The 27,231-nt window shown below is 32.5% G+C and overlaps 1 protein-coding gene across 2 annotated transcripts in view; it reads right to left on the bottom strand.

Annotated features, from left to right (window-relative positions):
* Positions 1-24,950, bottom strand: part of LOC138708224 (titin-like) — a 352,135-nt gene extending 327,185 nt beyond the window's left edge. Inside the window, exons 1-3 of one of the 2 annotated variants that reach the window (XM_069838559.1) lie at positions 13,122-24,950; positions 8,902-8,947; positions 1,050-1,151 (exon numbers count right to left, since the gene is read on the bottom strand). In XM_069838559.1, coding sequence (XP_069694660.1) covers positions 8,922-8,947; positions 13,122-24,927 — 11,832 coding nt within the window. In that variant the 5' untranslated portion in view covers positions 24,928-24,950 and the 3' untranslated portion in view covers positions 1,050-1,151; positions 8,902-8,921. Of the gene's footprint in view, positions 1-1,049; positions 1,152-8,901; positions 8,948-13,121 lie in introns of those variants that run through there. The other variant, XM_069838569.1, reaches the window with a different exon arrangement.
* Positions 24,951-27,231: the final 2,281 nt, after the last annotated feature.

The following is a 27,231-nucleotide window of genomic DNA, read 5'->3' as shown; positions in this document are numbered from 1 at the left end:
ATGGATTAATGAATGAATGGATGGATGAATGATGAATGAGTGAATTAATGAATAAATAAATAATTAAATGTATAAATAACTAAATAACTATGTAAGTAAGTATATAATTAAGTAAATAAATAAGTATGAGTGAATGAGTGCATGAGTGAATGAGTGAATGAATGGATGGATGAATGAATGGATGAATGAATGGATGGATTGATGAATGAATGAATGGATGAATGAATGGATGAATGGATGGATGAATGAATGGATGAATGAATGAATGGATGAATGAATGGATGGATGAATGAATGAATGAATGGATGGATGAATGAATGGATGAATGAATGAATGGATGGATGAATGAACGAATGGATGGATGAATGAACGAATGGATGAATGAATGGATGGATGAATGAATGAATGAATGAATGAATGAATGGATGGATGGATGGATGAATGAATGAATGAATGGATGGATGGATGAATGGTGAATGAATGAATAAATAAATAATTAAATGTATAAATAACTAAGTAACTAAGTAAGTAAGTAAGTAAATAAATAAATATGAGTAAATGAGTGCATGAGTGAATGAGTGAATGAGTGAATGAATGAATGGATGAATGAATGAATGGATGGATGAATGAATGAATGAATGGATGAATGATGAATGAATGAGTGAATGAATGAATGAATAAATAATTAAATGTATAAATAACTAAGTAACTAAGTAAGTAAGTAAATAAATAAGTAAGTAAATAAGTATGAGTAAGTGGGTGAATGATTGCATGAGTGAATGAGTGGATGAATGAATGGATGAATGAATGGATGGATGAATGAATGGATGGATGGATGGATGAATGAATGAATGAATAAATGAATAAATAAGTAGGTAAATAAATAAGTAAATAAATAAATAAGTAAATAAGTAAGTAAATAAATAAATAAATAAATATGTATTGCAATTGTACACGTTTCATTATTGGAAGTTCACATGAATTAAATCTAAAATATTAAGTTTAAATATCTATAAGTAAATATTCGAACGTGGAGAAATTTAAATTACAATATTTAATTGTTTCTTTATTTGTGAATGGGTAAAAGTTATATTACAAATTATTTTATAAATAAATTGAGTCAGCTTGTTGTGTCGTCTCTCACGTCTCCTCTGCAAAGAAGAAGGAATTGTAAAATTAAAAACTTCAGTCAGCTACATTGTTTTATGTTCTTAGTACGCTTTCACTTATTCTAGATATTGAAACATTTAAATAGATTTTTCATAATAATCATCTACGACTATCACAAAAATATCTTCTTCGTTGACATTGAAGCTCCTCTGTAGACACGCATAACTCTGTGAGACTTCATTTTGCGAGAGTAAAATATATGGAGTAATAGATATTTTATTTACAATATTGAGGTTAGGCCTGTATGTTTAAAGTTGCATTTATTTTAGTATTGTATATCTATAATTAATTATTTTAATGTCAGTATTCATACTGAATTATCTCGTTAAGGCACATCCTTTCATCGTAGAGAGACCAATATATTTTGCCTAGAGAGACATAGACTATCAATGTAATATATTCTTCTTCTTCTTCACCAGTACCATCCAACGGGCCTTTACACATATAGCTACTCCACATCAACTTGTATACATTCATATAAACTACTTGTTAGATCTGTTATAGTGAATGCAAATATAAGATCTTGGAATATCCATTACCAAATTAAAAACATTTTTACCATTGTAGTTAGGGATTCCTTGAATATATTGAAAATTTGTTTATATCATAATTTTTAGAAGTAACAGTGTAATTTTTATTTCCAATTTCATATCAATTTGATACTTTTTCTGTACAATTATTTTATATATACTTTAATTATAATTTATTATTCACATTTATGTTTAGTGAACTATCTGAAGACAGGTCTGAACCTCACAAGTGATACCAAGAAGATACCACTTATGAGACAATTAGGCCAGGAGATAATGGGTTAAGACGACCAGTTCCTTTCCCCCTCCATTGGATACATCACCGATTAGCTACATTTGACACTATCTGAATTCAGATGCATAAATACAACTGTTCTTCCTTTGACATATATCGTCAAGTGAGATGAACTGTCTGATAATAGATGTACATTTCAGACAGAACCTCAATCAGAGGATTTATTCACATTATTATATATAGTGTATTCATAATAATGTACAGAAAACCATTCATGATTTGAGCGCGACTACAGATCACTGATTAACTTTATAAGTTCTTTACTGTATTAACATTAGAAAATTACTTGGCTGATTAGTTTCGAAGTGATATACTTCATTGTCCAAAGCCTAGTGAAGGTCCCGCGCTATCTTCTGGTTTCCTGTTGTGGTGGGGTATGTTCATCATTGTGTCGAAAAGGGGTGTGTTTTAAAATTCAGTTGAGTGTTCAGGATGTGCTGTGAGTGTGTTCTTGTATGTTTGTAAGTTTCATATTGTTCTAGAGTGTCAAGTTTCTGATTCTTTGGCTGGGTGTGTAGTATATTGCTGTAGTTCTGATTGGAGTTACTGATGTGTTCTGCGTAGGTTGAATTGTAGTGTGGTTTTATTTTGGCTGCGATTTGTTCTTTGTAACGTATTAGAAATGATCTTCCAGTCTATCCAATGTAGAAGTCATTGCAACTATTGCATGATAGTTTGTATACACCTGTTAAGTTATATTTAGTTGTTTGTCTTTTCTGTGTGTTAAGATGTTTCTGTAATGTGTTCTATATCCAATTTTGTATTTTAGTTTTTTGAATGATGATACAATCTTGTATGTGTTCTTGTTTTCGTACCTTAGTGTGACGTATTTGTTTTGTTCTTGTGTTTGAGTTGCATTTTCTTGTTTGCGTTTAATCTTTCTTATGATGATATCTACTATGTTGGTGTTTTACCCGTTTTCCTGTGTTATGTATTTGATAGTGTATATTTCTTTCTTATAGTCTTCTTGGCTCATAGGAATTTTGATGAGTCTGTGTATCATGGATCGAAATGCTGCGTTTTTGTGTTGTGTGGGGTGATTGCAGGTGTTGTGTATCTGCGTTACCGTGGTTGTGGGTTTCCTGTGTACATATTGAACAGATGTTTCTTGTATGTTTTTATTATTGTGATGTCTACAAATTTTATGTATTTGTTGTTTTCTATTTCTAGTGTGTGGTGTAGTTTTGGAAGTGTTTTGTTTATGTGTTTGTGTAGGTTTCAAATCTGTCTTTTGTTTCCTTTGTATAGTATTAGTATGCCGTTTACGTATCTGTGCCTGTATTGTATTGTATTGTATTGTATTTATTAACATTCCATGGTATTCATGCATTGCTTACAGCTAGATTATGGAACAAGTCAAAAAACTTAATACTATTATAAAATATTAATTCATAGTCACAGTCTAGATGAAATATATACAGACGAGATTTACAATATAGTCTACTAGTGCAACACAAAGTTTTAGTATCATTTTCATGAAGTGTTATTGAATGTCATGAATTCACCTACAGAATAGAAGGCGTGAGAAATTAGGCACTTCTTTAATTTGGCCCTAAATAATTTTATGTTTTGAGTTTCATTTTTTAACTCGATAGGGAGGCTGTTAAAAATGTTTACTGCCATATAACGCACTCCTTTTTGATAGCACGATAGACTTGCCGATGGAGTATGAAAGTCCTTTTTTGACGTGTATTTATGCTATGAACTGTTGAATTAGTTACAAAGTTTTCACGATTACATGCGAGGAAGATTATTAATGAAAAGATATATTGACAAGCCATGGGCATTATTTCTAGTTTTTTTTAAATAGTCCTACACGATTCCCTAGATTTGGCACCTACTATTATTCTAATTACTCTTTTTTGTAATAGAAATATATTGTTACTATCTGTGGAATTTCCCCAGATAATTACTCCAAAACTCATTACCTAGTGGAAGTATGCAAAGTATATTGTTTTGAAGGTATTGATATTTACTATCTTTTGCATAGATCTAATAGCAAAACAAGCTGAATTTAGTTTGGGGGTAATTTCTTTAATATTATTTTTCCAATTTAACACATTATCGATTTTTAAGCCAAGAAATTTGGTTGTTGTTGTTTCTAATAGGGATCTATTATTAATTATTGCTCTAGAAATTTGCGAGGTTGCATTTGGACAGGATTTAAATTGAATCATGTTAGTTTTGTTACAATTTAATACCAATTTATTGACTGAGAACCAGTCCCATATTTTGAAGAGAAATTTCTCTGTTAAAGATTGGAATGTGTTGGAATTATTGGCTGTAATTACTGTACTTGTGTCATCTGCAAATAATATGTGATGACCTACATCTTTTATTAGGGGGCCAAGATCATGTATAAACACTAGAAAAAGTAGGGGACCTAATATTGATCCTTGAGGAATTCCATTATTAATAGTTCCCCATGCCGATGCAGATTTCATAGTTGTATTGATTTCAACTCTCTGTTTCCTATCTATTAGATATGATTGAAACCATTGGTGTGCAACACCTTTAATTCCATAATAATCTATATGATGTTGTCAGCATGTTTGCTGTTGTCCTTGTTTAGAAGGTGTGTCTGTTCTATGCTGTGTATTAAAATTTCGGCTAGGATGCTGGAGATGGGTGATCGCATGTTTAGGCCTTCAGTTTGGGTGTAGTATTTGTTGTCGTATGTGAAGTAATTTTCTTGATGGTAGTGTTCTATAAGTTCGTTATGAATTTCAAAACACACATCCTTTTCGAGACTGTCATGAACACACCCTACCAAAACAGGAAACCAGAAGAGACTGGACACACAGATTAATTAACAAACCAATGAACAATGACAATTACACTGAAGAACTAAACACAATGAAATATATAGCACAAGACAATGGATATAAGCCTAACATAATAGACACACTAATAAAAAAGGCAAAAGAAAAACAGAACAAACCAACACAAACACCACGTGAGAATAAATACATAACATTAACATATCACAATACCAATACTCACAAAATTGCAACTTCATTCAGAAAACTAAAATACAAGATAGCATACAAAACAAATAATACAACAGAGAAATATCTAAATAATCAATCAAACATTCAAATAAATATAATTCAACTGGAGTTTACAAACTAAAATGCAATAGTTGCCCACATTTTTACATAGGACAGACAGGAAGATCCTTTCAAAAAATATGTAAAAAACACATTAAAGCTATAACCAAACCCTACATCACATCAAATTACGCAGAACACATTATCAATAATAACCATGACTACAATAATATAGAAACAGATATGGAAATTTTACACATCACACCAAAAAGTACACAGTTAAACATCTTAGAACAATACGAAATATATAAACATACAATGACATACCCACAATATATACTTAATACACAATTACAGTTCAATAACCAACATTACTCGATACCATGATACATAACAAACAAACAACCACCCCCCCACCATAGGAGCAACACACCCCCACCGCTGCAACTGACGAATGCAAATGGCAGAATGCAAGATCAACAGTAACATCAGTAGTTCGTAGGACACTGAAGATGACGCAGAACTGGCGTCGAAACTGGCCGTCTGCCTAAGGTACTTAACCCTTTTTTAAAATGTTAACACTTTTAACGTGTCGTTAAACAATTTAGAGAAAATATTATACTATATAGATATCAGGTATACACTTTACAGAACCTTTAAAAGGACCAAGAAACATATATGCATTTAAAATAATTGTGGCTGTGATATGCAGTAATTTTTAAGTGCACTCTAACTACTAATTGAAACTAGAGTGAGAATCTTTTGAAACTATCGGTTGGCAAATCAGCCGCTTAACCGCGCAAACCCCTCTCATCCTCCGGCATCTCCTTCTGTGAATTATAATTTAATTAATTAATTAATTAATTTGATACTCACCATTTTCATATAGAGTACTGAAAATGTTTCCCGCTTTGTGTAACAAACAATCAATACCATCTTAAAATATCATTTATGCCATCCTAGCATTATAAACAAGCTGTTACTACATCGAATAATTACTGTACTTACTTAATGGCTTTTAAGGAACCCGGAGGTTCATTGCCGCCCTCACATATGCCCGCCATAGGTCAATATCTTGAGCAAGATTAATCCAGTCTCTATCATCATATCCCACCACCCTCAAATCCATTTTAATATTATCTTCCCATCTACGTCTCGGCCTCCCCAGAGGTCTTTTTCCCTCTGGCCTCTAAACTAACACTCTATATGCTAACAACCCATCACCGTAAAAACAGCTTGTTACGAAACGTTCAAATAAGCCTCGGAATAGGACTGATTCTCTGGCACACCACAGCAAAGGAATAAGCTTACTACATCGAATATCGTTCATAATTGGCTTATTATGGCATGCGTGCAAATAAAAACAATGACGTAATACCGGAACGTTTGGTTCGGGATGCATGCAACTCGTTTGAATATCTTCTACGCCCCGTGTAACAAGAAATGAAATGCAGGACACAAGGTAACGTATCATTTATTTCCAATCTTTAACAATTTTGTATCACTTTTGTAATATCACATAAAACAGTTGTGGTTCAGAGAAACTATATTAACAAAATAAAGAAACATTTGTAACATAACCTTCAAGGTCATCCATTCCTCTTTAGTCAGTGTCAAACCAGGCGCAACTAACCGATACGAAATATGAAGACAATTTCTCAGCTACAGATCCCCAACTGAATTTGTTTCATAATTTCTTTCCTACAGTTTATAATGCTGAGATGCCATAAAGTGATATATCTAACTCGAGGATAATCTCGTGAAAATTGTCACACTAACTATCGTTCGTGCGACAAACATTCACTCATGCCATAATGACCAAGATTATCCACTTGTTGGATAAATAATTATTACTCTTCAACGCAATGTTCTTATCAGATTCTATGAACTGCCTCCCCAAACATTGTTCAGTTTTAGAGGACTTTAATCTAAGCAAGATTTTAAATTGACAAATGCTAGTAGTAATTTATTCAATAAAGCACTGGATTGCTACTCAACATAAAAATTCTACGTACGGTACACTAGAAATATCAGAACAACTTAACCTGCACTCCTCTGTTACGGTCAAGGTTTTATACGTACTAAAAATCTATGACTTCGGTTTTACCCAGCTTTTGAGATACATTTTTAACTTTTACCCAAAACTTCTCGTTAAAACATTTTACTTAAAGAGTTATAAGTGAAATAAATTGTATGATACACTAAGAAGAGTATAGAACCGGAGAAGTTTTGTGCCTTTCGGGTTGTGTTGTATTTTAATGCAGTTTTCATATCAAAACGTGAAGAAACAGAGTGAAATCCAATCCATAGTGTGAACAGTCTACGAAGGGTCACATGACTTAGTAGAGATGAAGGATATTCCATCCAGCCCACCTCCATGGAGTAATGGTTAGCATACCTGGACGCTAGATAACCATAGCTGTTGATAAAGTGACGTAAAATGACGAATAAAAATTTATCCATGCAGAAGAGGGGTATCGCGTGGTCAACAATATGATCCTCCAGCCTAATAACTTCTTTCCGAAACTGGAATTGGTTACCTATCGTAGCTCCCAAAATTCATCACGTTGAATGGTGGGCACTGGTCCCATAATTTCCGAAATTGTATGAGAAAATTTCTTCCCTATGAAAGCTTCGTAGGAACGCGATTTCGACTAAAAATTAAAACATTAAATTTGTAATATTTTACAATCCTGCAAAGTTTGTCGAAATATTTCAATGGCAATATCTACAGGGTGTATTGTAATCTCTTCATCAAAATATAGCTGGTAATAGATCATGAGGAGAGATTTAGAAATCTAAATAAGGTTTACTCTGAGATACACCGTTTTAGAGGAAATCGTTATGTTTTTATGAAACATTTGACAACAGTAAATTTATAATTTATAATTTATAAATCTTCTCACAATTCGTGAGCAGCCACAAGGGACAAAAAGTACTTAATCATATAAATGTTTACAAGTTCATTGAACAATTGATTTTGTTTTAACAATGAAACTCCTACAAGTACATAGCTGCAAATACATTTTGAGATGAGTGGAAATATACCTAGTTTTAGAGAGGTAAGTGTTACAAAAAAGTAAAGAATGCTAATGAACTTAGTCTGGTTTCGAATATAGGTGATGCTTTAGTAGAGAAATTGATCCTTTCAATGCAGCTAAGGTTACAACCGGAATAATAGATGTAGGTATTCCAAGCCTCTTAAACACATCTTTCATGAAGAGAGTAGCGGTATCTCTTGCTGCAACCAGAAGTCCGATTACTTCAAGCTCTTTTACCTTCCTCTCTCCATCTGCTGTACTTAATCGGTGAGACACGACAAAGCGCTGCGTTGCAAGATTTATTTTAACGATTTGCGCAATTATTCAATTTAAATTCATGACTAAATGGTTTATTTACCAAAAAAAAAAAAAGTTTAGAGGGATAATAATTATTCAGATTATTAATTCCTTGTATATAGCAAACAGCCAATTCTCTCGGGCTATTACTGCAATAGAACACATTGGATAAAGTTTTTTTTTTTTCCAGCTTAACTGTGCTTCATAGAAGGAAAAGTGCTATAAAAATTTTGTTATATTTAGCATGTAGAATCACCTCTTAAATGTTGGTGCATCGATCCCCTTGCACTGTATACGAATATAGCAATCGCCTTAACAGCCTAACGTGATCTAAGTTGAATTAAACTTAATTTTCTTATTATTAACAGGAAAATTATATATATTTTAATATAGTTGTCTGTCCATTGCCATATAATTGAACACACTTTACTTAGCATACATACAAACGGAGGAAACTCTAAAACTACCGGTAATATTAATATAAGACATCCATAAGTTTATATATAATTTTTCATTACCTGATACTTATCTGTAGATCTCACAGCACTATTCTGAATATTTTCTCTGTAAAGGAAAAGACAAATCACTTATTTTAAGAGCAGATAAAATAATAAAATTCTCAAAGAGAATAGTAATATAATTTTGGAATAATCATATTCATTATATTTGCAATAAAGTACGTAAAACATTATGTTACTTTGTTGTCCTAAGACATATTTTGTCAGTTAACTGTTTACGTATAATTTATTTAGCTTTATTTCTATCTATATTTATGTATGATATTATAGGTTGGGGTGGAACTTATAAATCCAACCTTTATCCGTTAATTTTACTACAGAAAAAAGTATTAAAATTTGTTTAAAAAAACAGATAGATTACCCAACTGATTGCCTTTTTTTGCCTGTCTATATATCTGCGTACGTATCTGTCTGTTACGCTTGTCAGAATAATGTGAATATCTCCGGGCTAGGTCTTAAGACTACGTTTCACATTTTTAGATAAAATCAAAGGTTATATGGTGGCCCTTTCTGACATGGGTTCGTTACGAAACACAGTAACTGCAGATAAAATTTAAAACATGAAATAATAATAATAATAATAATAATAATAATAATAATAATAATGGTTTATTTAACCTAGCAGAGATTAGGTTATACTGTATTGTCTAACACTCAACCAGAGTAAAACTGCGATACAAAGAAAATACACTACAAATTTACAAAATATAGCACACACACAAACTGAAGTAGATAATCATAATACAATGTAAACAACAAATCAGTAGAAATTAGACATAATATATAACATATAGCAAGAAAAATGCATAATAAAATGTGAACAGCAGGTCAAAATATGTGAGTGTTATGTTATGGTTTATTTAACGACGCTCGCAACTGCAGAGGTTATATCAGCGTCGCCGGATGTGCCGGAATTTTGTCCCGCAGGAGTTCTTTTACATGCCAGTAAATCTACTGACATGAGCCTGCCGCATTTAAGCACACTTAAATGCCATCGACCTGGCCCGGGATCGAACCCGCAACCTTGGGCATAGAAGGCCAGCGCTATACCAACTTGCCAACCAGGTCGACAGGTCAAAATAAATTAGACATACAAAGAATGAAAACATGAGACAATAATAATGGTGATGATGATGATGATAATAATAATAATAATAATAATAATAATAATAATAATAATATAATAATAATAATAATAATAATAATAATAATAATAATAATAGTAATAATAATAATGGTTTATTTAACCTAGCAGAGTTAAAGTTATATTGCCTTGTCTAACACTTAACCAGAGTAAAACTGCGATACAAAAAAACACTACAAATTTACAAAATATAGCACACACACAAAATGAAGTAGATAATCATAATACAATGTGAACAACAAAGCAGTATAAATGAGACATAATATATAACATATAGAAAGAAAGGAAAATACATAATAAAATATGAACAGTAATTCAAAATAAATTAGAAATACAAAGAATGAAAATATGAGACATTAATAAGAATAATGATGATGGTCATGATGATAATAATAATAATAATAATAATAATAATAATAATGATAAAATAGAATGGACACAATATTTATTAGGTACACACAGCAAGGAAAATTATGATTATAAGTAGCTGAAGTTATTACATGATAGACATACCATTATCGGGAAATATGATGAAACAAAAATAGATGAAATAAAATAAATATCACTGGATTATAAAAAATATAGTGAATACGTGGAAACATGAAATACACGTACAACACTTGTCATAACAATAAGATAGTTTGGCAACTCATCATAAGATAATTTTCTAACTTGGATTCGAAAGATTTCTAGGTTCGGCAGCCCTTGATTTCAGGCGGTAGTGAATTCCAGTGATGAGAATTAGCAACGGAGAAGGATAAGGAATATAGAATGATGTGTAGAGTGGAATTTCTAGCGTGTTATTATGTTGTGTTCGAGTATTAATATTATGATACCGAGAGAGAGTATGGAAACGGCCGAATAAATAAGAGGGGGATGAAGTGTGCATAATAAGTGACTGCAGATTTCTCCTCTCATGTAACCTAAGCCATGACAACTTCTGGAAAGAAGGTGAAATATGATCGTAATATCGAACATTACAAATGAAGCGGACGCACGCGTTATGAACACGCTGTAGTTTCTGAGCGGAATCAATCCTGAGATCACTGAACAAAACGTCGCAATAATCGAAGTGAGGTAGAATGAGTGTCTGTACCAGCGTCTGTTTTTAATGTATATGGATAATGGTACAATCTTTTTAGAGAATGGAGAATGCTGAATGCCTTCTTATATGTATATTTAATAAATGTATCCCAATTGAGATTAGATTCGAAATGAACTTATTAAAACATTATGCAAGATGAGAGCCGCTACCTCACTTTCCTGACTTTGTCAAGTACCGATGATATTTTACCATTCCGTACATCACGGTTTCAGGAAATATTTTCCTGCAATGTAGGCTCTTAAAACTGATTGGAAATGACTTTCAGTAACTGGCACAGTTTAGTCTATATGTAGGCGTGCGGTAGGAAATATGTTATGAAATAATTCGTGGTCTTAATTGCGTAGTTTATATTAAGGGGAGGGGATGGTATTTTTTGTTAAAAAATGAGTACATAAAAAAAAAATTTCTGTAAAATACCCTGTGATATGTGTAGAATGTATAGCATAATATTTTGTGGGTATTTGTGCCCTTATCGGATGTTGAGTTGCCATTTTTAAACTTCCTGCGTTATGGATTTTTAAATCACTCGCCCACTTTTATTGTTGTTTCCGGTAAATTAAATTTTCAAAAAAAAAAAAATTTTTTTTTCTTTAAAATACACTTTGATATGTGTGAAATACATTGCGTAACATTTTGTGGATATTTGTGTCCTTATCGGATGTTGAGACGCCATTTTTAAACTTCCTGCTCTATGGATTTTTAAATCACACGCCCTCTTTATCGGTTTCCAGTAACTTCATTTTTTTTGCTACATTGCCAGACAAAAATGGATATAATTCCTGAACTATTAAAAATACATGCATGAAATTTAGAACACACATTCTTTAGACTATTAGGAAACTTTTCTCTGTAACAGAATTTTGTTAATTGATTTCATTTTAAAAATACGTCTGTTTGTTTGCAACAAAGAGGAAATCAGAAAATTGTTATTAAATTTTAATTGTTTATTTTACAAAATTCTTTTAAGACAGTTTGTAGAAAATGCTTTTGCAAATACATTGCAAAAAACTGTTTGAATCTATCTTTAAAAACAGTTTAGATATATCGGTTTTAGTACAATCCTGCATTGGGTATATAATTTTCAAATTTGGGCCCCCAAATAATTTTTTTTCAAAATATATTTATTTGGTTGAGTTGCCACAGCTATGCGCTCTGTACATACAAAAAATTATTATTTTACACCAAATAGGAAAAAGTAAAAAAAATACCATCCTCTCCCCTTAAGCCTTTATGTTATTATTATTAATCCACTCTTCTCACCTCCACGCCAGGCTATCTTATTTATTGTAAGATACGATAGAGATAGTGGTGTGGGGATATTACTGTAGAAGCTATCACATTTATTTTTGACAAGGAGACTGCAAACGTGAAGTTATACTAGAAAAAGTGGTTGAAGAAATAACAATGCTGAAAAGGAACGTGAAGTTATCGCATTAATTTTCTTAAGAAAAACTGCAAACATGAAGAAAGAATAATGCTGAAACTGATCACGTAATCGGGAAGAGAGAATTAAATTGTCGGCGTCATTGACTAAGAAGAAACTGCCTACTGAAAGATCCACTGGGAGGAATGGTGAACGGGAAAGAATTCGAAGCAGAAGAAGATACAAGAATTAAGATAATATGGACGGAAGCGAAGAGGGAGGTGGAAAATATGGAACATTGGAGAGTGCTGGGTTTGCATTGAAAGACTTGCCTTAGGCAAAAGAAACTATGAATGAATTAAAGAATGTAGGAATGAATCTAAGTTGAAAATAACGGCACATTTTAGTTGCAAAATCGAATTAAACTTTGATAATATGAAGAATAACTTCCTTCTCTCTCAAAATGATTTAGTATCCTACTAAGAGTGTACTTCATTCCATTAATTTCTACACTCGATATCATTCTGACCTAATCTCATATTTTGACAGCTACTTTGAATCACCCTGCAAATATAATAGTAGTTTACTGCAACATAATATAAACTTACCTATTCCTTTCTCAATGTCGAAAGCCTTTCCAGCAGCAAAACCAATGTTGTCGGATACTGTTTCTCCTTTCTTCTCGCCGAGTTCATAAAATTTCAAATCTCCATGACCAACATTCTTTTTGGAAGTGTATTTATGTCCTTCAACGAAAGACTTCATTTTTCCTCTGTCATAGCCATGCTCGGATACCTTCCCGAATTTGAACCTCTGTTTCTTTCCATACTTTGATTCTTTTCCATGCCCTAAATCTTTTGTGAAGTCATAAGTGTAACTTTTCTTTTTACCAAAAGAATATTTAGGACCAACAACTTTTTCCTCGATGTGAATTGGGTACTTCATATCTTCAAAAAGGTTTGGCTTCAGTTCTTTTTTGTCGTAATGACTGAAAGATACCGAATTTGCAAGACCATGCGCTATCCCTTGATTTTTCTTATGAACACCGAAAGCTTTTGAATCCTTGAAACCGTGTGTTTTGATGCTGTAAACGAAGTCTTTTATATTATCAAATGCAGCTTCTTTGATACGAAAGTTCTGAAATTGATGTGCACGTTGCAACTTGTTTGCATTTCCGTGGTCACCTGAATCTCTGATGTGTATTTTTATTTGCTCCCTGTCTCCACCCTTTTTTTGGCTCTGAGTGTAAATTTGTTTCATTTTGGCTAAAGCCTTTGGAATTTCAAGAATATCCTTATGCTCAATATTAAGTGATTTTAGGCCACCGAAAACAAGATCTCTCAATTGTACAATACTGTGTGGTTTTGTCTCGATGACCACTGTCTTCTTGTGGCCGTCATCATATGATTTGGAATTTTCAACACTGGTTGCCTTGGTGTCACCTACATGGTATGATCTTCCTTCGTAATCAGTGAAGTCACTTTTATGTACATCCATGTGTGGTTCTGAGTATTTTGTGTTATCGTGATGAACAGCCTTCTCATTGTATTCATTATCATGATAATCGTCAGAATCATGTCTTTCAAAACCCATGGATTTAGCTTCGTGAGAGAAAAATTGTTTTTCTCCATTGTCGTGATACTCATTACTATCATGTTGAAAATGTTCGGCGTTATCATAGTGTGGGGCATGTTTATCTTCAAACTGATGTGCTTGTGAATCTTCATAAGCAAATGACTTCTTATCATGTAATGAATCTTCTGCAAATGATAGTCTGCTTTCCTTAATATTTTTGGGACTTATGTGTTCTTGGGCATGTTGAAAAGAAGTCTTATCTTCAGGCAATCTGAATTTAGCCAGTACATCTAGATCTTTATGTTCATGAGCGGCTGAATGCTTTTCCAATTTTACAATAGAAGATAAATCTGGGAGTTTATAAGTATTTGTTTGGAATGTTTTCGGTTCCAGATGTCCAACAATAGGTATTTTTGAACCTATTTGATGATACAGTTTCATTGGTTTTTCTTGTAGTTCTCCATCGATGTGTTTGGTTCCAGGTGGATGTAAAGATTTAATTTTTTCGTTGAACATTACCTTTTGGTCACTATATGTTTGCGATTCTTCGATCGCATTTACTTCACTCTTTCCAATTACTTTCGGCTTAACAATAATATTTCTGTTGGTTAATAATGCAGGCTTTGATCCTACTACAACAGGAGGTATTTTGCTATCGATGAATATATGTTTAACCTCTTCTAAAATTGAGTCCTTTTTCGTAGGCACAACAATAGACATTTTTTCGTCAAGTATAGGTTTTATAGATACATCCAAGAGTTTCATATTTTCAGTAATGGAAGCCTTTTCTTTGTTGCCAGTTTCAAATTCACTAATTTCTCTAGTCCTATCTTCAGCTAGATGTGACTTAAATTCATTAAAACCCTTCAGTTCATGAATAACATTCACAGATTTTGTATGTGGGACAATTACTGGTACTTTAGGTTCCATCATGATATGTTTAGTATTTTGAAGTAGAATATCCTTTTTTATTGGGACAATTTCAAGTTTAGGAATAGGTCTAAGGTTCTGGATGAAAATTGGTATTTTTGACTTTACAACGACTGGTCTAGATTTTCCAAATATATTCTCCTTTTTCATTGCTCCAATGAGAAGTTTAGGTAGAGGTCTAATGTTTTGAGCAGTAATGGGTAGTTTTGACTCTACAGTGACTGATATAGGTATGTCTAATGCAGTATCCCTTATCACTGGAACAATCTCAGGCTTGATAATTTTGTCAATAATGGGTAGTTTTGGCTCTACAATGAGTGGTCTTGATTTTTCAAATTCAGACTCCTCTATCAGTGGCACAATTGCAGGTTTAGGTATAGGCCTAATGTTCTGAACAATAATGGGTACTTTTTGTTCCTCAACGACTAGTCTTGGTTTTTTTAATACAGCCTCCTTTATTATTGGAACAATTAGAGGTTTAGGTATAGGTTTGATGTTCTCGACAATAATGGGCACTTTTGGCTCCACAATGACTGGTCTAGGTTTTTCAAATACAGCCTCCTTTATCATTGGGACAATTAGAGGTTTAGGTATAGGTTTGATGTTCTCGACAATAATGGGCACTTTTGGCTCCACAATGACTGGTCTAGGTTTTTCAAATACGGTCTCCTTTATCATCGGAACAATTACAGGTTTAGGTATAGGTCTGATGTTCTCGACAATAATGGGCACTTTTGGCTCCACTATGACTGGTCTAGGTTTTTCAAATACAGTCTCCTTTATCATCGGAACAATTACAGGCTTAGGTATAGGTCTGATGTTCTGGACAATAATGGGCACTTTTGGCTCCACAATTACTGGCCTAGGTTTACCAAAAACAGTCAGCTTCTTGAGTGGCACAATTAGTGGCGCTGGTGGAACCTTAGTTTCTTTAACAAAGACTGGTAAATTTGGCTCCACTATGACTGGTCTTGATCTTTCCAGTACCATACGGCTCTTTACTGGTACAATCGCGGGTTTGTGAAATTCTATTTCAGGTTTTATATCATTAAGTATAACTGGAACTCTAGCTTCTACAATAACGGGCCCAAGCTTTCCTTCTGTTATATCCTTCTTTATTGGTACTGTTAAACGTTTATGAAATTCTGGTAAAGGCTTTAAATCCTTGACAAATATTGGTGTTTTATGTTCCATAACAACTGGTGCATGGTGTTCAAGAACCATATGTTTTATTATAGGCGGAATTACTGGGTTTTGAAGTTTTGGCAGAGGTTTAATTATAGATATTGGAGCTGATACATGTTTCTCAAGCACAATACCCTTCCTGATTGGCGTAATTACAAGCTTTGTTTCGGGAATTGCAACATGTTTCTTCTGATTATTACTAAAATGTGTTAATTCATCTTGGGTAATAATTTCCTTATTTGTATATGTGTTCAGTTCTTCATTAACTCTAACATCATTAAAACCAGTGATAATGTTCTTATTTACTCCAGTTATCGGATTTTTCATTGGTACAGTATCTTCAAATACAGGCACTTTAGAATCTATTAGTAGGGGCTTAATGTTTTTAAAAGCATTGTCCTCTTCTTTTGGAGGTATTATTTTCGAGACAAGAGGTTCTGTTTGAATTAAAGGAATGGGTTTAGTTTTCTGTAGAAAAGTATCCTTTTGTTGAGAATACATTTTCATACTCTTCATATCTTCCAGATTAACACCTTTATCCTCCCATAGCAACAATGGTTCTACTGTCTTCAAAACAGGTTTCAGGTTTGAAATAGTATTGGTTTGTCGGTGTCCTATAATTAAAGGCTTCGTATCCATAATTACATGTTTGATCTCCACGATTGGATGCTTCGTCTCCACAACTGTGTGTTTTATAATTGGCAGCATTATAGGTTTAGAACTAGTTATAAGATCTGTCTTGTCTGGATGGGTCTCTAACTTCTCAATTACAGTAAGAGGTTTAATGTGGTCGTGAGAGATTGAACTCTCTTTTTGGAATTCTTTTATTTCTTGAAGACTTTCTAGTTTACGTTCATTTGCAGGGGGATATTTTATATTGTGGAAAACAATTGCTTTGCTCTCAGTTTCATGTTTTGGCACCTTTGAAAGAAGTGGTGGTTTTTCATGTCTTGTTGCCGTTTTAACTTCATATTTAATAGCATCACCTTTATTAGGTATTTCAAAGTGTCCTATATCGTGGTAAACCTCTGATCGCGAAGCAAATGCATTTGATGTGGCATTGTGCAAATGTGATATTATATCGTATATGTTTGCTGGTTTATTGAGTAAATGGGATTTTTCTTCAAAAGTATCGAAATGCTCAATTTTGTTATCCACTTCCACTGTCCTAGATCCTAAAGGTCGTAAATCGTCAAGTACTGCTCCTCTATTTTCTCCGAAAAATATTGGCAATGGTTTTTTGATTAGTGAGGTTACTTTTCCACCCACAAATATGGGTTTTGGACCTTTGCTTACAATTGAAATTTTACGATCCGCGGATCCGTGTTTTACGTCCTCCAAAATTCCGCTTCCATAATGGTCGTAGACAGGATGCTCTTCATTCAACGCGAATCTTTTCAATCCAAAGTTATTGAATGGTTTCATTTTATGATCTGTAATATGTTTCATTTTGTGAAATATTTGCCATTCACCTTTGAATGGTGTGGGAGGTTTAATTTCTTCTTTATTCATAACATTGTGTCCATCTAAAGCTATAATTTTCTCAGTAATTGGCTTAAAGTCCTTAATTATATTCTGCTTTCTGTGGTCAGTGAAGAAAGATTTGGCTTCATGAACGATTTGTAGTTTCTGATGCTCTTTTTCTTTACCTATTCCCTCAAAGATTAAATGCTTCTTACCTGAATCAGGACTTGGACCACTTTCCTGAATTAATTGCAGTTTTGAGTAAAACACATCTAAGGGGCTTACTTCTTCCTCCATGTTCTCCTTGTTTTTATTGAAACTTTTAAAATGTTCAACCTTGACTGGTTTTAGTGTGTTTAACTTTGATTCCATATTTAAAGTGTTTATAGGTTGAATTATTTCTTCTGTGATTATATTTTTATTTTCAATTGATTTTAATTCTTTCACAACTGTAGCCTTCTCTGTGCCTGAGATTAAGGGTGTTAACTTTTCTCCAAGAACTTCGGGCACTTTTGTAAAAATGGGCTTCTGTTCAGAAATTAAAATTGGCTCATTTAGTGGTCTAATTTTTTTGTTTATAACAATATTTATATTTTTGGGTGTCTTGCTTTCTTTGAGAACTGCTGCTATGATTTTAGCTGGACCAGTAGGCTTCTCTGTAATACTAATTTTAGTCTCAAGTAGGGGATTTATTTTAATTATTGTTGGTGGTTTGATACGTTGCATAGTAGCAATATATGGGAGAGGCAATATACTTGGTTTTTTTGCGATAGGCATTTGTTCAACGACAGTTAAAGGCTTAAACTTTTCCTTAAACACAGTTTTTCCTTTTATGTAGCTTTTTACATCTTGAGTTACAGTCTGTGTTCCTATACCTATTGGGTGCTGTTCTTTCCTACTTATGACAAATGGTTTTATATCTGCCACTAGAAATTGAGGTTTCTTTATTAGTGGAAGTACTACATCCTTTCCTATTTGTGTGGAAATTGGTTTCGCGAATTCAACATTTTCTCTAGGTTCATCTATATTTAGTGGTTTCATCTTATCTATAATAAATTTCTCGTCCCTGTACGCCTCCAAATTGTGAAACATATCCTCTTTATCCTTTCCCACGGTTTCAGAAAATATCTTTTTATCTGTACGTGTAAAGGATGGAATTTTAAAAGTAGGTATTTGTGGTAAATTTAATGATTTTGAATCGTCAAAGAACTTATTCTTAATTGGAATCTGTCCCAGATGTTGATCCTTCAGTAGTTTCTCCTCAAATTCAGGCAAGGGGTTATCGTTTTGTTTAACAGTAGCATGCGAATTGCTGTAAGTTTTGAATTCCTGAAACATACCGGCGTTGTGTCTCTCTAAAAATAACGGTTTTGCTTCTTCAACGACGGATACTTTGACAGGTAAACTGAGAGGTTTCGTGACTAGAGTTGCCACTGGTTTAATTTCCTTAATTATTGGAGATTTTAAGGGTTTATTTTCCTTAAGAAACTTGATTTTGGGAGGAAATATTATGGGCTTTATAACTGGACTTGTTATGGGTTCTATTTTACCAATAATGTCGTGTTTAAATGGTTCATGTTTTAGATGTGGCACAGGTTCCTTCACAGGTAATATAATAGGTTTCATTTTTATATCAATCACTGATTCTGATGATTTTAATTCTGGAACCGGCCTTCTTTGAGATAAAATTGTTTGTTTAATATCAGGCACAATTAAAGGCTTAATCCCACCTTCATATATTTTTTTCTCGTCTAACACTTTGAAAGGCTTTATGTGTTCTTTTACGAAGACCTGTTTGTTGCTGTATGTTTTGACGTTCTCAAATACATCTAATTTATTTGGCTTCTCTACAAATGTTTTAATCTGTTTAGGAATAGGTGCTTTATTACTTATATGTACAGGCTTTATTTCTTGATAAATTATAGGTTTCAATGGCTTTGTGATCTTTACAACCTGTACTGGGTTAGGTAAGATTTCAAGTCTATTTTCTGGTATAATTGATGACTTCACTTCTTCTGTTAAAATTGATTTCTTATTCATATTTTCGAAGGATTTAAATTTCACTCCAAGTATTTCCTGGTCTTGAAATTTTTTCATACCTTCTATGTTTTCAATTTTATTAGGCAGAGTTACTGGCTTCTTAGTAAGTAATACAGCGGGTTTCACTTCTTGAGGGAATGCAAATTTTTGCAGTTTAACTTCTTTTACGGCAGGAATTACTTCAGGAATATTTACAGGTTTTTTATTTGGCAAAGTTAAAGGTACTCTTTCGTTCATGAATGATGGCTCCCTATTCATTTCGAAGGGTTCATATTTTTCTTCAAAGTATTCTTGCTCATTGTCCGGTGTCCTGTATTCTTTATAGTAATCGTATTTATTTTCATCATACATCATGGGTTTCTCTTCTGGATAAAAGGACATTCTATCAAACATATTGAAGGATTTCTTTTCATCAGGAAAGAATTGAGGTTTCATTTCTTCATACGTTATTGGTTTTTTCTCAACAACAGACTGTTCATTACTGTAGGTTTTGAGTTCATCGAATACGTCCGCTTTATTTTCATACGTCACTATAGGTTTCACGGTATCAGCAACTGGAACTTTACTCAATGGAGCAAGTGGCTTCTTTATAGGTATTATAATGGGTTTTTTCTCTTCTAATTTGATTGGTTTCTTGAATACTACTTCAACAGGCTTAATTTTTAAAGGCTTAATTTTCTCCTCCACAACAGACTGCTCATTACTGTAGGTTTTAATTTCTTCAAATACGTCCATTTTATTTTCATTCGTCACTGTAGTTTTTGCGGTCTTAGCAACTGGGACTCTAACGACCGGAATAAGGGGCTTTTTAATCGGAATGATAATGGGTTTAATTTTTTCTAATGTGATTGGTTTCTTGTAACTTATTTCAACGGGTTTTATTTTTAATGGTTTAATTTTCTCCTTAACAATAGACTGTTCATTACTGTAGGTTTTAATTTCCTCAAATATATTCATTTTATTTTCTTTCCTCATTATAGGTTTCACTTTCTCAGCAATTGCAACTTTAAAAACAGGAATAATAGGCTTCTTAAACGGTATAATATTAGGATTACTGTCTTCTAATATGATTGGTTTCTTGTGAACTAACTCTACAGATTTCATTTTTAAAGGTTCGATTTTCTCCTTAACAACAGGCTGTTCATTACCGAATTTTTTCATTTCCAAAAATATATCCATTTTATTTCCATCCACCATTGTAGGTTTCATGGTCTCAGCAAACGGAAATTTAACGAATGGCGTGAGAGGCTTCTTGATCGGTAAGATAATGGGTTTGTTCTCTTCTAATATGATTGGTCTCCTGTCAATTAATTCAACTGGTTTTATGTTTACAGGTTTAAATTTCTCCTCAAGAAAAGACTGTTCATCACTATAGGTTCTCACTTCCTCAAATACGTCCATTTTATTTTTATTCGTCATTATAGGTTTTACGGCCTCAACAATTGGAACTTTAACAACCGGAGTAACAGGCTTCCTAATAGGTACAATAATGGGTTTATTTTCTTGTAACATGATTGGTTTCTTGTAAATTAATTCAACTGGTTTTATGTTTAAAGGTTTAAATTTCTCCTCAAAAAGAGACTGTTCATCGCTATAGGTTCTCAGTTCCTCAAATATATCCATTTTATTTTTATTCCTCATTGTAGGCTTTATGGCTTCAGTAATTGGAACTTTAAAAACTTGAGTAAGAGGTTTCTTAATAGGTACGATAATGGGTTTATTTTCTTTTAATAAGATTGGTTTCTTGTACTTTATTTCAATGGGCTTTATGTTTAAAGGTTTAAATTTCTCCTCAAGAACAGACTGTTCATCACTATAGGTTCTCACTTCCTCAAATACGTCCATTTTATTTTTGTTCGTCATTATAGGTTTTACGGCCTCAACAATTGGAACTTTAACAACCGGAGTAACCGGTTTCTTAATGGGTACGATAATGGGTTTATTTTCTTGTAATATGATTGGTTTCTTGTAAATTAATTCAACTGGTTTTATGTTTAAAGGTTTAAATTTCTCCTCAAGAAAAGTCTGTTCATCATTATAGCTTCTCAGTTCCTCAAATACGTCCATTTTATTTTTATTCGTCATTATAGGTTTTACTGGCTCAATAATTGGAACTTTAAAAACTGGAGTCAGAGGTTTCTTAATAGGTACGATAATGGGTTTATTTTCTTTTAATAAGATTGGTTTCTTGTACATTATTTCAATGGGCTTTATTTTTAAAGGTTTAAATTTCTCCTCAAAAAGAGACTGTTCATCGCTATAGCTTCTCAGTTCCTCAAATACATCCATTTTATTTTTATTCGTCATTATAGGTCTTACTGCTTCAGTAATTGGAACTTTAAAAACTGGAGTAAGAGGTTTCTTAATAGGTACGATAATTGGTTTATTTTCTTGTAATATGATTGGTTTCTTGTACATTATTTCAATGGGCTTTATGCTTAAAGGTTTAAATTTCTCCTCAAAAACAGACTGTTCATCACTATAGGTTCTCATTTCCTCAAATACATCCATTTTATCTTTATTCATCACTATAGGTTTTATGGCTTCAGTAATTGGAACTTTAAAAAGTGGAGTAAGATGTTTCTTAATAGGTACGATAATGGGTTTGTTTTCTTCTAATGTGATTGGTTTCTTGTACATTATTTCAATGGGCTTCATGTTTAAAGGTTTAAATTTCTCCTCAAAAACAGACTGTTCATCACTGTATGTTCTGCGTTCCTCAAATACATCCATTTCATTTTTATTCGTCATTATAGGTTTTACGGTCCCAGCAATTGGAACTTTAAAAACCGGAGTAAAAGGCTTCTTAATCGGTATGATAATTGGTTTATTTTCTTCTAATATTATAGGTTTCTTGTGAACTATTACAACAGGTTTTATTTTTAAAGGTTTGATTTTCTCCTCAATATCACGCTGTTCATTACTGTAGGCATTCATTTCCAAAAACATATCCATTTTGTTCTCATTCGTCATCATAGGTTTCACAGTCTCAGCAAATGGAAACTTTACGAATGGAACAAGAGGCTTCTTAATCGGTATTTCTTCTAATGCGATTGGTTTCTTGTAAATTACTTCATCAGGTTTTATTTTTAAAGGTTTAATGTTCTCCTCAAGGACGGATTGTTCATTACTGTAGGATTTCGTTTCCAAAAATATATCCATTTTATTTTCGTTTGTCATTAGAGGTTTTATGGTCTCAGCAAATGGAACTTTAAAGGTCGGAGTAAGAGGCTTCATAATCGGTGCAATAATGGGTTTAATTTCTCCTAATGTGATTGGTTTCGTGTGTGTTACATCAACAGGTTTTATTTGTTCTCCAATTGTAACTACTGGAAGTTTGATGATTGGAGCAGCTGGTTTCTTCAACGGCACAATTAGTGGTTTAGTTGTTCCTATAATTGATTTCTCTTCAATTGTGCCAGTAGATCTTACTTTTTCATCAAACTTGATTCTCTCATTAGTGTAAGTCTGCAATTCCTGAAGCATACCAAATTCATTAATACCATCTGATTTCTCCTCTTCAATTAACAACTTATTTTTGTTTGGTGCAATGGGAGGAACAATTTCTTTGATTATATTTTGTGCTTTTGGGAGTATCACTGGCTTGACAGGAACAAGTATTGGTTTAGTGATTTCTGGTTTCTGAAGTAGGGGAAGTGGTTTTATATTCTCTTTAACAATGATTTTATCTTTACTGAACGCTTTTAAATCTCCAATCACCTTCAATTTATTTTGTCCGATGACAGGGTTTGTTATTGCTAAAGGTATTGGTTTCTGAACAATTACTTTTTCAATATTTTTAGCAACTAATTTTTCTTTTGTAATAACTATCTTCTTCTCATCTGCAACAATAGACTTGACCACTTTCTCTGTAGATTTTACACCACCACCGATTACTTTTTCTTTCTGTCCAGTGAATAATTTAGGAATCGGACCTTGAACTTTAGGTATCTGAATAGGAATCGATATCACCTCATTGTTCACAATGGGCTTTATTACATTCAGTCCACTGGTAGCAGGCTTCATAATAGGCCCAAATGAAGGAAATGGGACTTTATTTTCTTCGATGAATTTCGGTTCGTTACTAAAATATTCGTACAATTGACCTTGATTAGTATTTAATGTGAATGGGTAATTACTTTCAAAATTCGGATTTGCGTAATTCCACATTACTGGAGAATCTTCTGTATTCAGTGGACGGTTGAGTTCATAATTAACAGTCGGTTGCTCCTGAGATGCAGTAAATTGTTGAGATTCTTCCATGTAGGCCTTTGATTCAGATTTGACAAATTTAGGAAGTTCTTGATAAGCAATCTGACGACTTTGGATTGCTTCTAAAGGTTGTGTATTTTCTATATAATCATGCGCGCTCACCGGTTTCAGCTGATCGTACACTTTTGCAATATTTTCTTCTCCGCCAATATACGGTTTAATATCATCGCTCAGAATTTTACCTCCTGAAATCACAGGCGTTTTCGCGTCAGTTATAGTAAATGGTTCCGTGTATTTCATAGGAATGTCATCTTGTTTCTTATACAAACTTGACTCTGTAACAGTAAGATATTCATGATCAACGTATTTCCCTTCATTTAAAATAAAAGGTGTTACATTACTTTCTTCATTCAACGTTTTCATTTCTGTGTTGACAGATGTGGGAGAGAAATCAAATGAAGGTTCTTGTGTTCCTTTTCCATAGTACAGTGGTTCTGAGAAGATAGGTGTGAAATGTTCTCGATCTTTAAATACAGTTTGAGGTTTCAAATTTATACCTGTTACGTATTCTTTTCCGTAGATATTTTTTATATCTTGTTTTCTATCAATTAAGATGTCCGACTTTACCACTTCTGCAGCAATAGCTTTATCTTCTTTATAGGATTTTATTTCTGAAGGTACAGGTGTAAGATGTTGATAGATTGATTGTTCTTGAGTCGTTATAAAGGGATTTATATCAACCTTAATCTCCTTTAGTCTTTCGTTGTATGAATTTGATTCTTCGATCGGCAATTCAATAAATCCACCGTAGTTTATATTCTCCTCGAAGGGCTGTTTGGCAATAAAATTCAGCCGACTTTTTTCGTCAATATTAACTAATGGTGACTGAATCGGAAGTGTAACCTCTTGTGCTGCAACAGTAGTATCAAAGTTTATAGGACTTACTTCTTCAATAATAGGCTGTATATTTGCTATATTTTGAGAAATAAGTAGTTCTGAGTCTGGCATGGGTTGACCTATATCCACCAAGTTTCTTTCTTTGGTCACAACAGTTTTCTTGTCAGCAACAACAGTTTCCTTCCCTCCAACTACGCCTTCTTCAAGGAGTTTGTCTGTACCTGTGAAGAAGAACATACGTGAAATGACAAATGATTATGCAAATGCAATTCCCTAAGATGCACATAACTTCTTAAGGGGCGGCAGAGGTGAAATTTTCGAACAAAACTGAAGAAAAAAATGAATTTTTTTTTTTCCTTTTTTTATTATCTTTATTTTCATATTCTGATGCTAGTTTTTGATTTTGTGCCCTTTAAAATTATGAAATTAAAACCAAGATAACTGTATTACTATATTATTCCCGTAATGAACTAATACTTATCATTATTTATATACCTTCTCTGAACATATAAATAAAAAGAAATATTGAAAATTTCTTACAATATGGTGCATGGAGCTTATATCAAACGATATAAAGTTTTATAAAATTATTAATATTTACAGAACTATTGTACTTAGAAAGTTGAAACTTGGTATGTTCATTACTAATAACATATTTAGTATCCATGATCAATTTCAAACAAATCGAATAAAATTTGTGGATTTTGAAATATTCACCTCTGCCTCCCCTTAAAACAGTGAAACAAATGAAGATAAATCCACTAACATAATAAGTGTAGATTGTGCATTCTGGTTGATAAATGTTGTAGTTGAAGCATAACCTGGGTCATGAAGGAACAAATGGAACTCTTTAACCAGGAATGCATTGTGGGTATCACTGTCACAACTCTCACAGGAGGCAATGTTGCAATTCTTTTTTCCTCAAGTGGTACTCAGAAATACGTTCCACGTTAAAACTCCAAATATATTACGTTTTTTGACCAGTTTCCTCTGCCAATCCAACGTCTCGGAAAATTTTCATTGAGATAATTTCGTTCTTGGTATTTTATGTTGTATTATTGACTAAGACCACACCGTACACGAGCCTGGCTCTTACGGTAGTGGCTAGAAACATTTTTGTTTTATAAATTTAATTTGTACTCACTACCTAGGTAATTAAATAAATAAATAAATAAATAAATAAAGTAAATAAATAAGTAAAGAAATAAATAAATAAACAAATAAATAAATGTAAACAAGTACATAAATAAATAAATGAATATATATATATATATAAATAAGTAAATAAATAAGAAACATGTAAATAAATAAATAAACTAGTAAATAGATAAATAAATAATCAAAAAATAAATACATAATTAAACAAATAAATAAATAAACAAATAAACAAACAAATAAATAAACAAATAAATAAAGAAATAAACAAATAAATAAACAAATACATAAATAAATAAAGAAGTAAATAAATAAATAATCAGGTAAATAAATAAATAAATAAACAAATAAATAAATCAACAAATAAATAAATAAAAAAGTAAATAAATAAATAATCAAATAAATTAATTAATTAATTAACAAATAAACAAACAAATAAATAAACAAACAAATAAATAAACAAATAAATAAATAAACAAATAAATAAATAAATAATCAAATAAATAAATAAATCAACAAATAAACAAACAAATAAATAAACAAACAAATAAACAAACAAATAAATAAACAAACAAATAAATAAACAAATACATAAATGAATAAATAAATAAGTAAATAAATAAATAAATAAATAAATAAGTAAATAAATAAATGAAATGAGGGCCAGCACCGTCTTATTGATAAATGTGTCTGCAGGTGCCATAATACAGAACTCAAGTATGTCTAAATAGGTTGAGCCTGTCACGCAACATCTAATTCTGAAGCGACCACATGGCTATATTTTTTATGTAGTTAATATACTACTAGGTTCAAAAAGTTCCCGGAATTTTACTACCATTTTTCGTATTAATATATAACAAGGGATATTATACATTTGTTTTGTTGGTAACATTCATGATGTCATTTCCTTAAAGTTTGCTGATAATGGCAATTATTGGTTTTGAGTTGTAGGCAATTGTTTATCATAGTGTTTTGTTTGTTCGTCGCATTTTGTAATTATGTCCACAGAGCAAAGTACAAACATCAAGTTCTGTGTTTTGCTGGGGACATGATCAGTATGGCTGATGAAGATGGTGATTTCTTAAACAAAATGAAACTGGTGCTACTTGTACGACCCAGTCCCTAAACGACAGTCATCTGAGTGGAAATCGAAAACATCTCCTCGGAAGCAAAAATTTCCTAGGGACACTTCCAAAGGCAAAGTTATTTTAAATGTTATGTTTTATTTAACGACGCTCGCAACTGCAGAGGTTATATCAG

The sequence above is a fragment of the Periplaneta americana genome, chromosome 1 (assembly GCF_040183065.1).
Source record: "Periplaneta americana isolate PAMFEO1 chromosome 1, P.americana_PAMFEO1_priV1, whole genome shotgun sequence".
Taxonomy (NCBI): Eukaryota; Metazoa; Arthropoda; class Insecta; order Blattodea; family Blattidae; genus Periplaneta; species Periplaneta americana.
The sequence above is the reverse complement of the archived record's forward strand: the minus strand, read 5'-3'. Positions and strand labels throughout refer to the sequence as shown.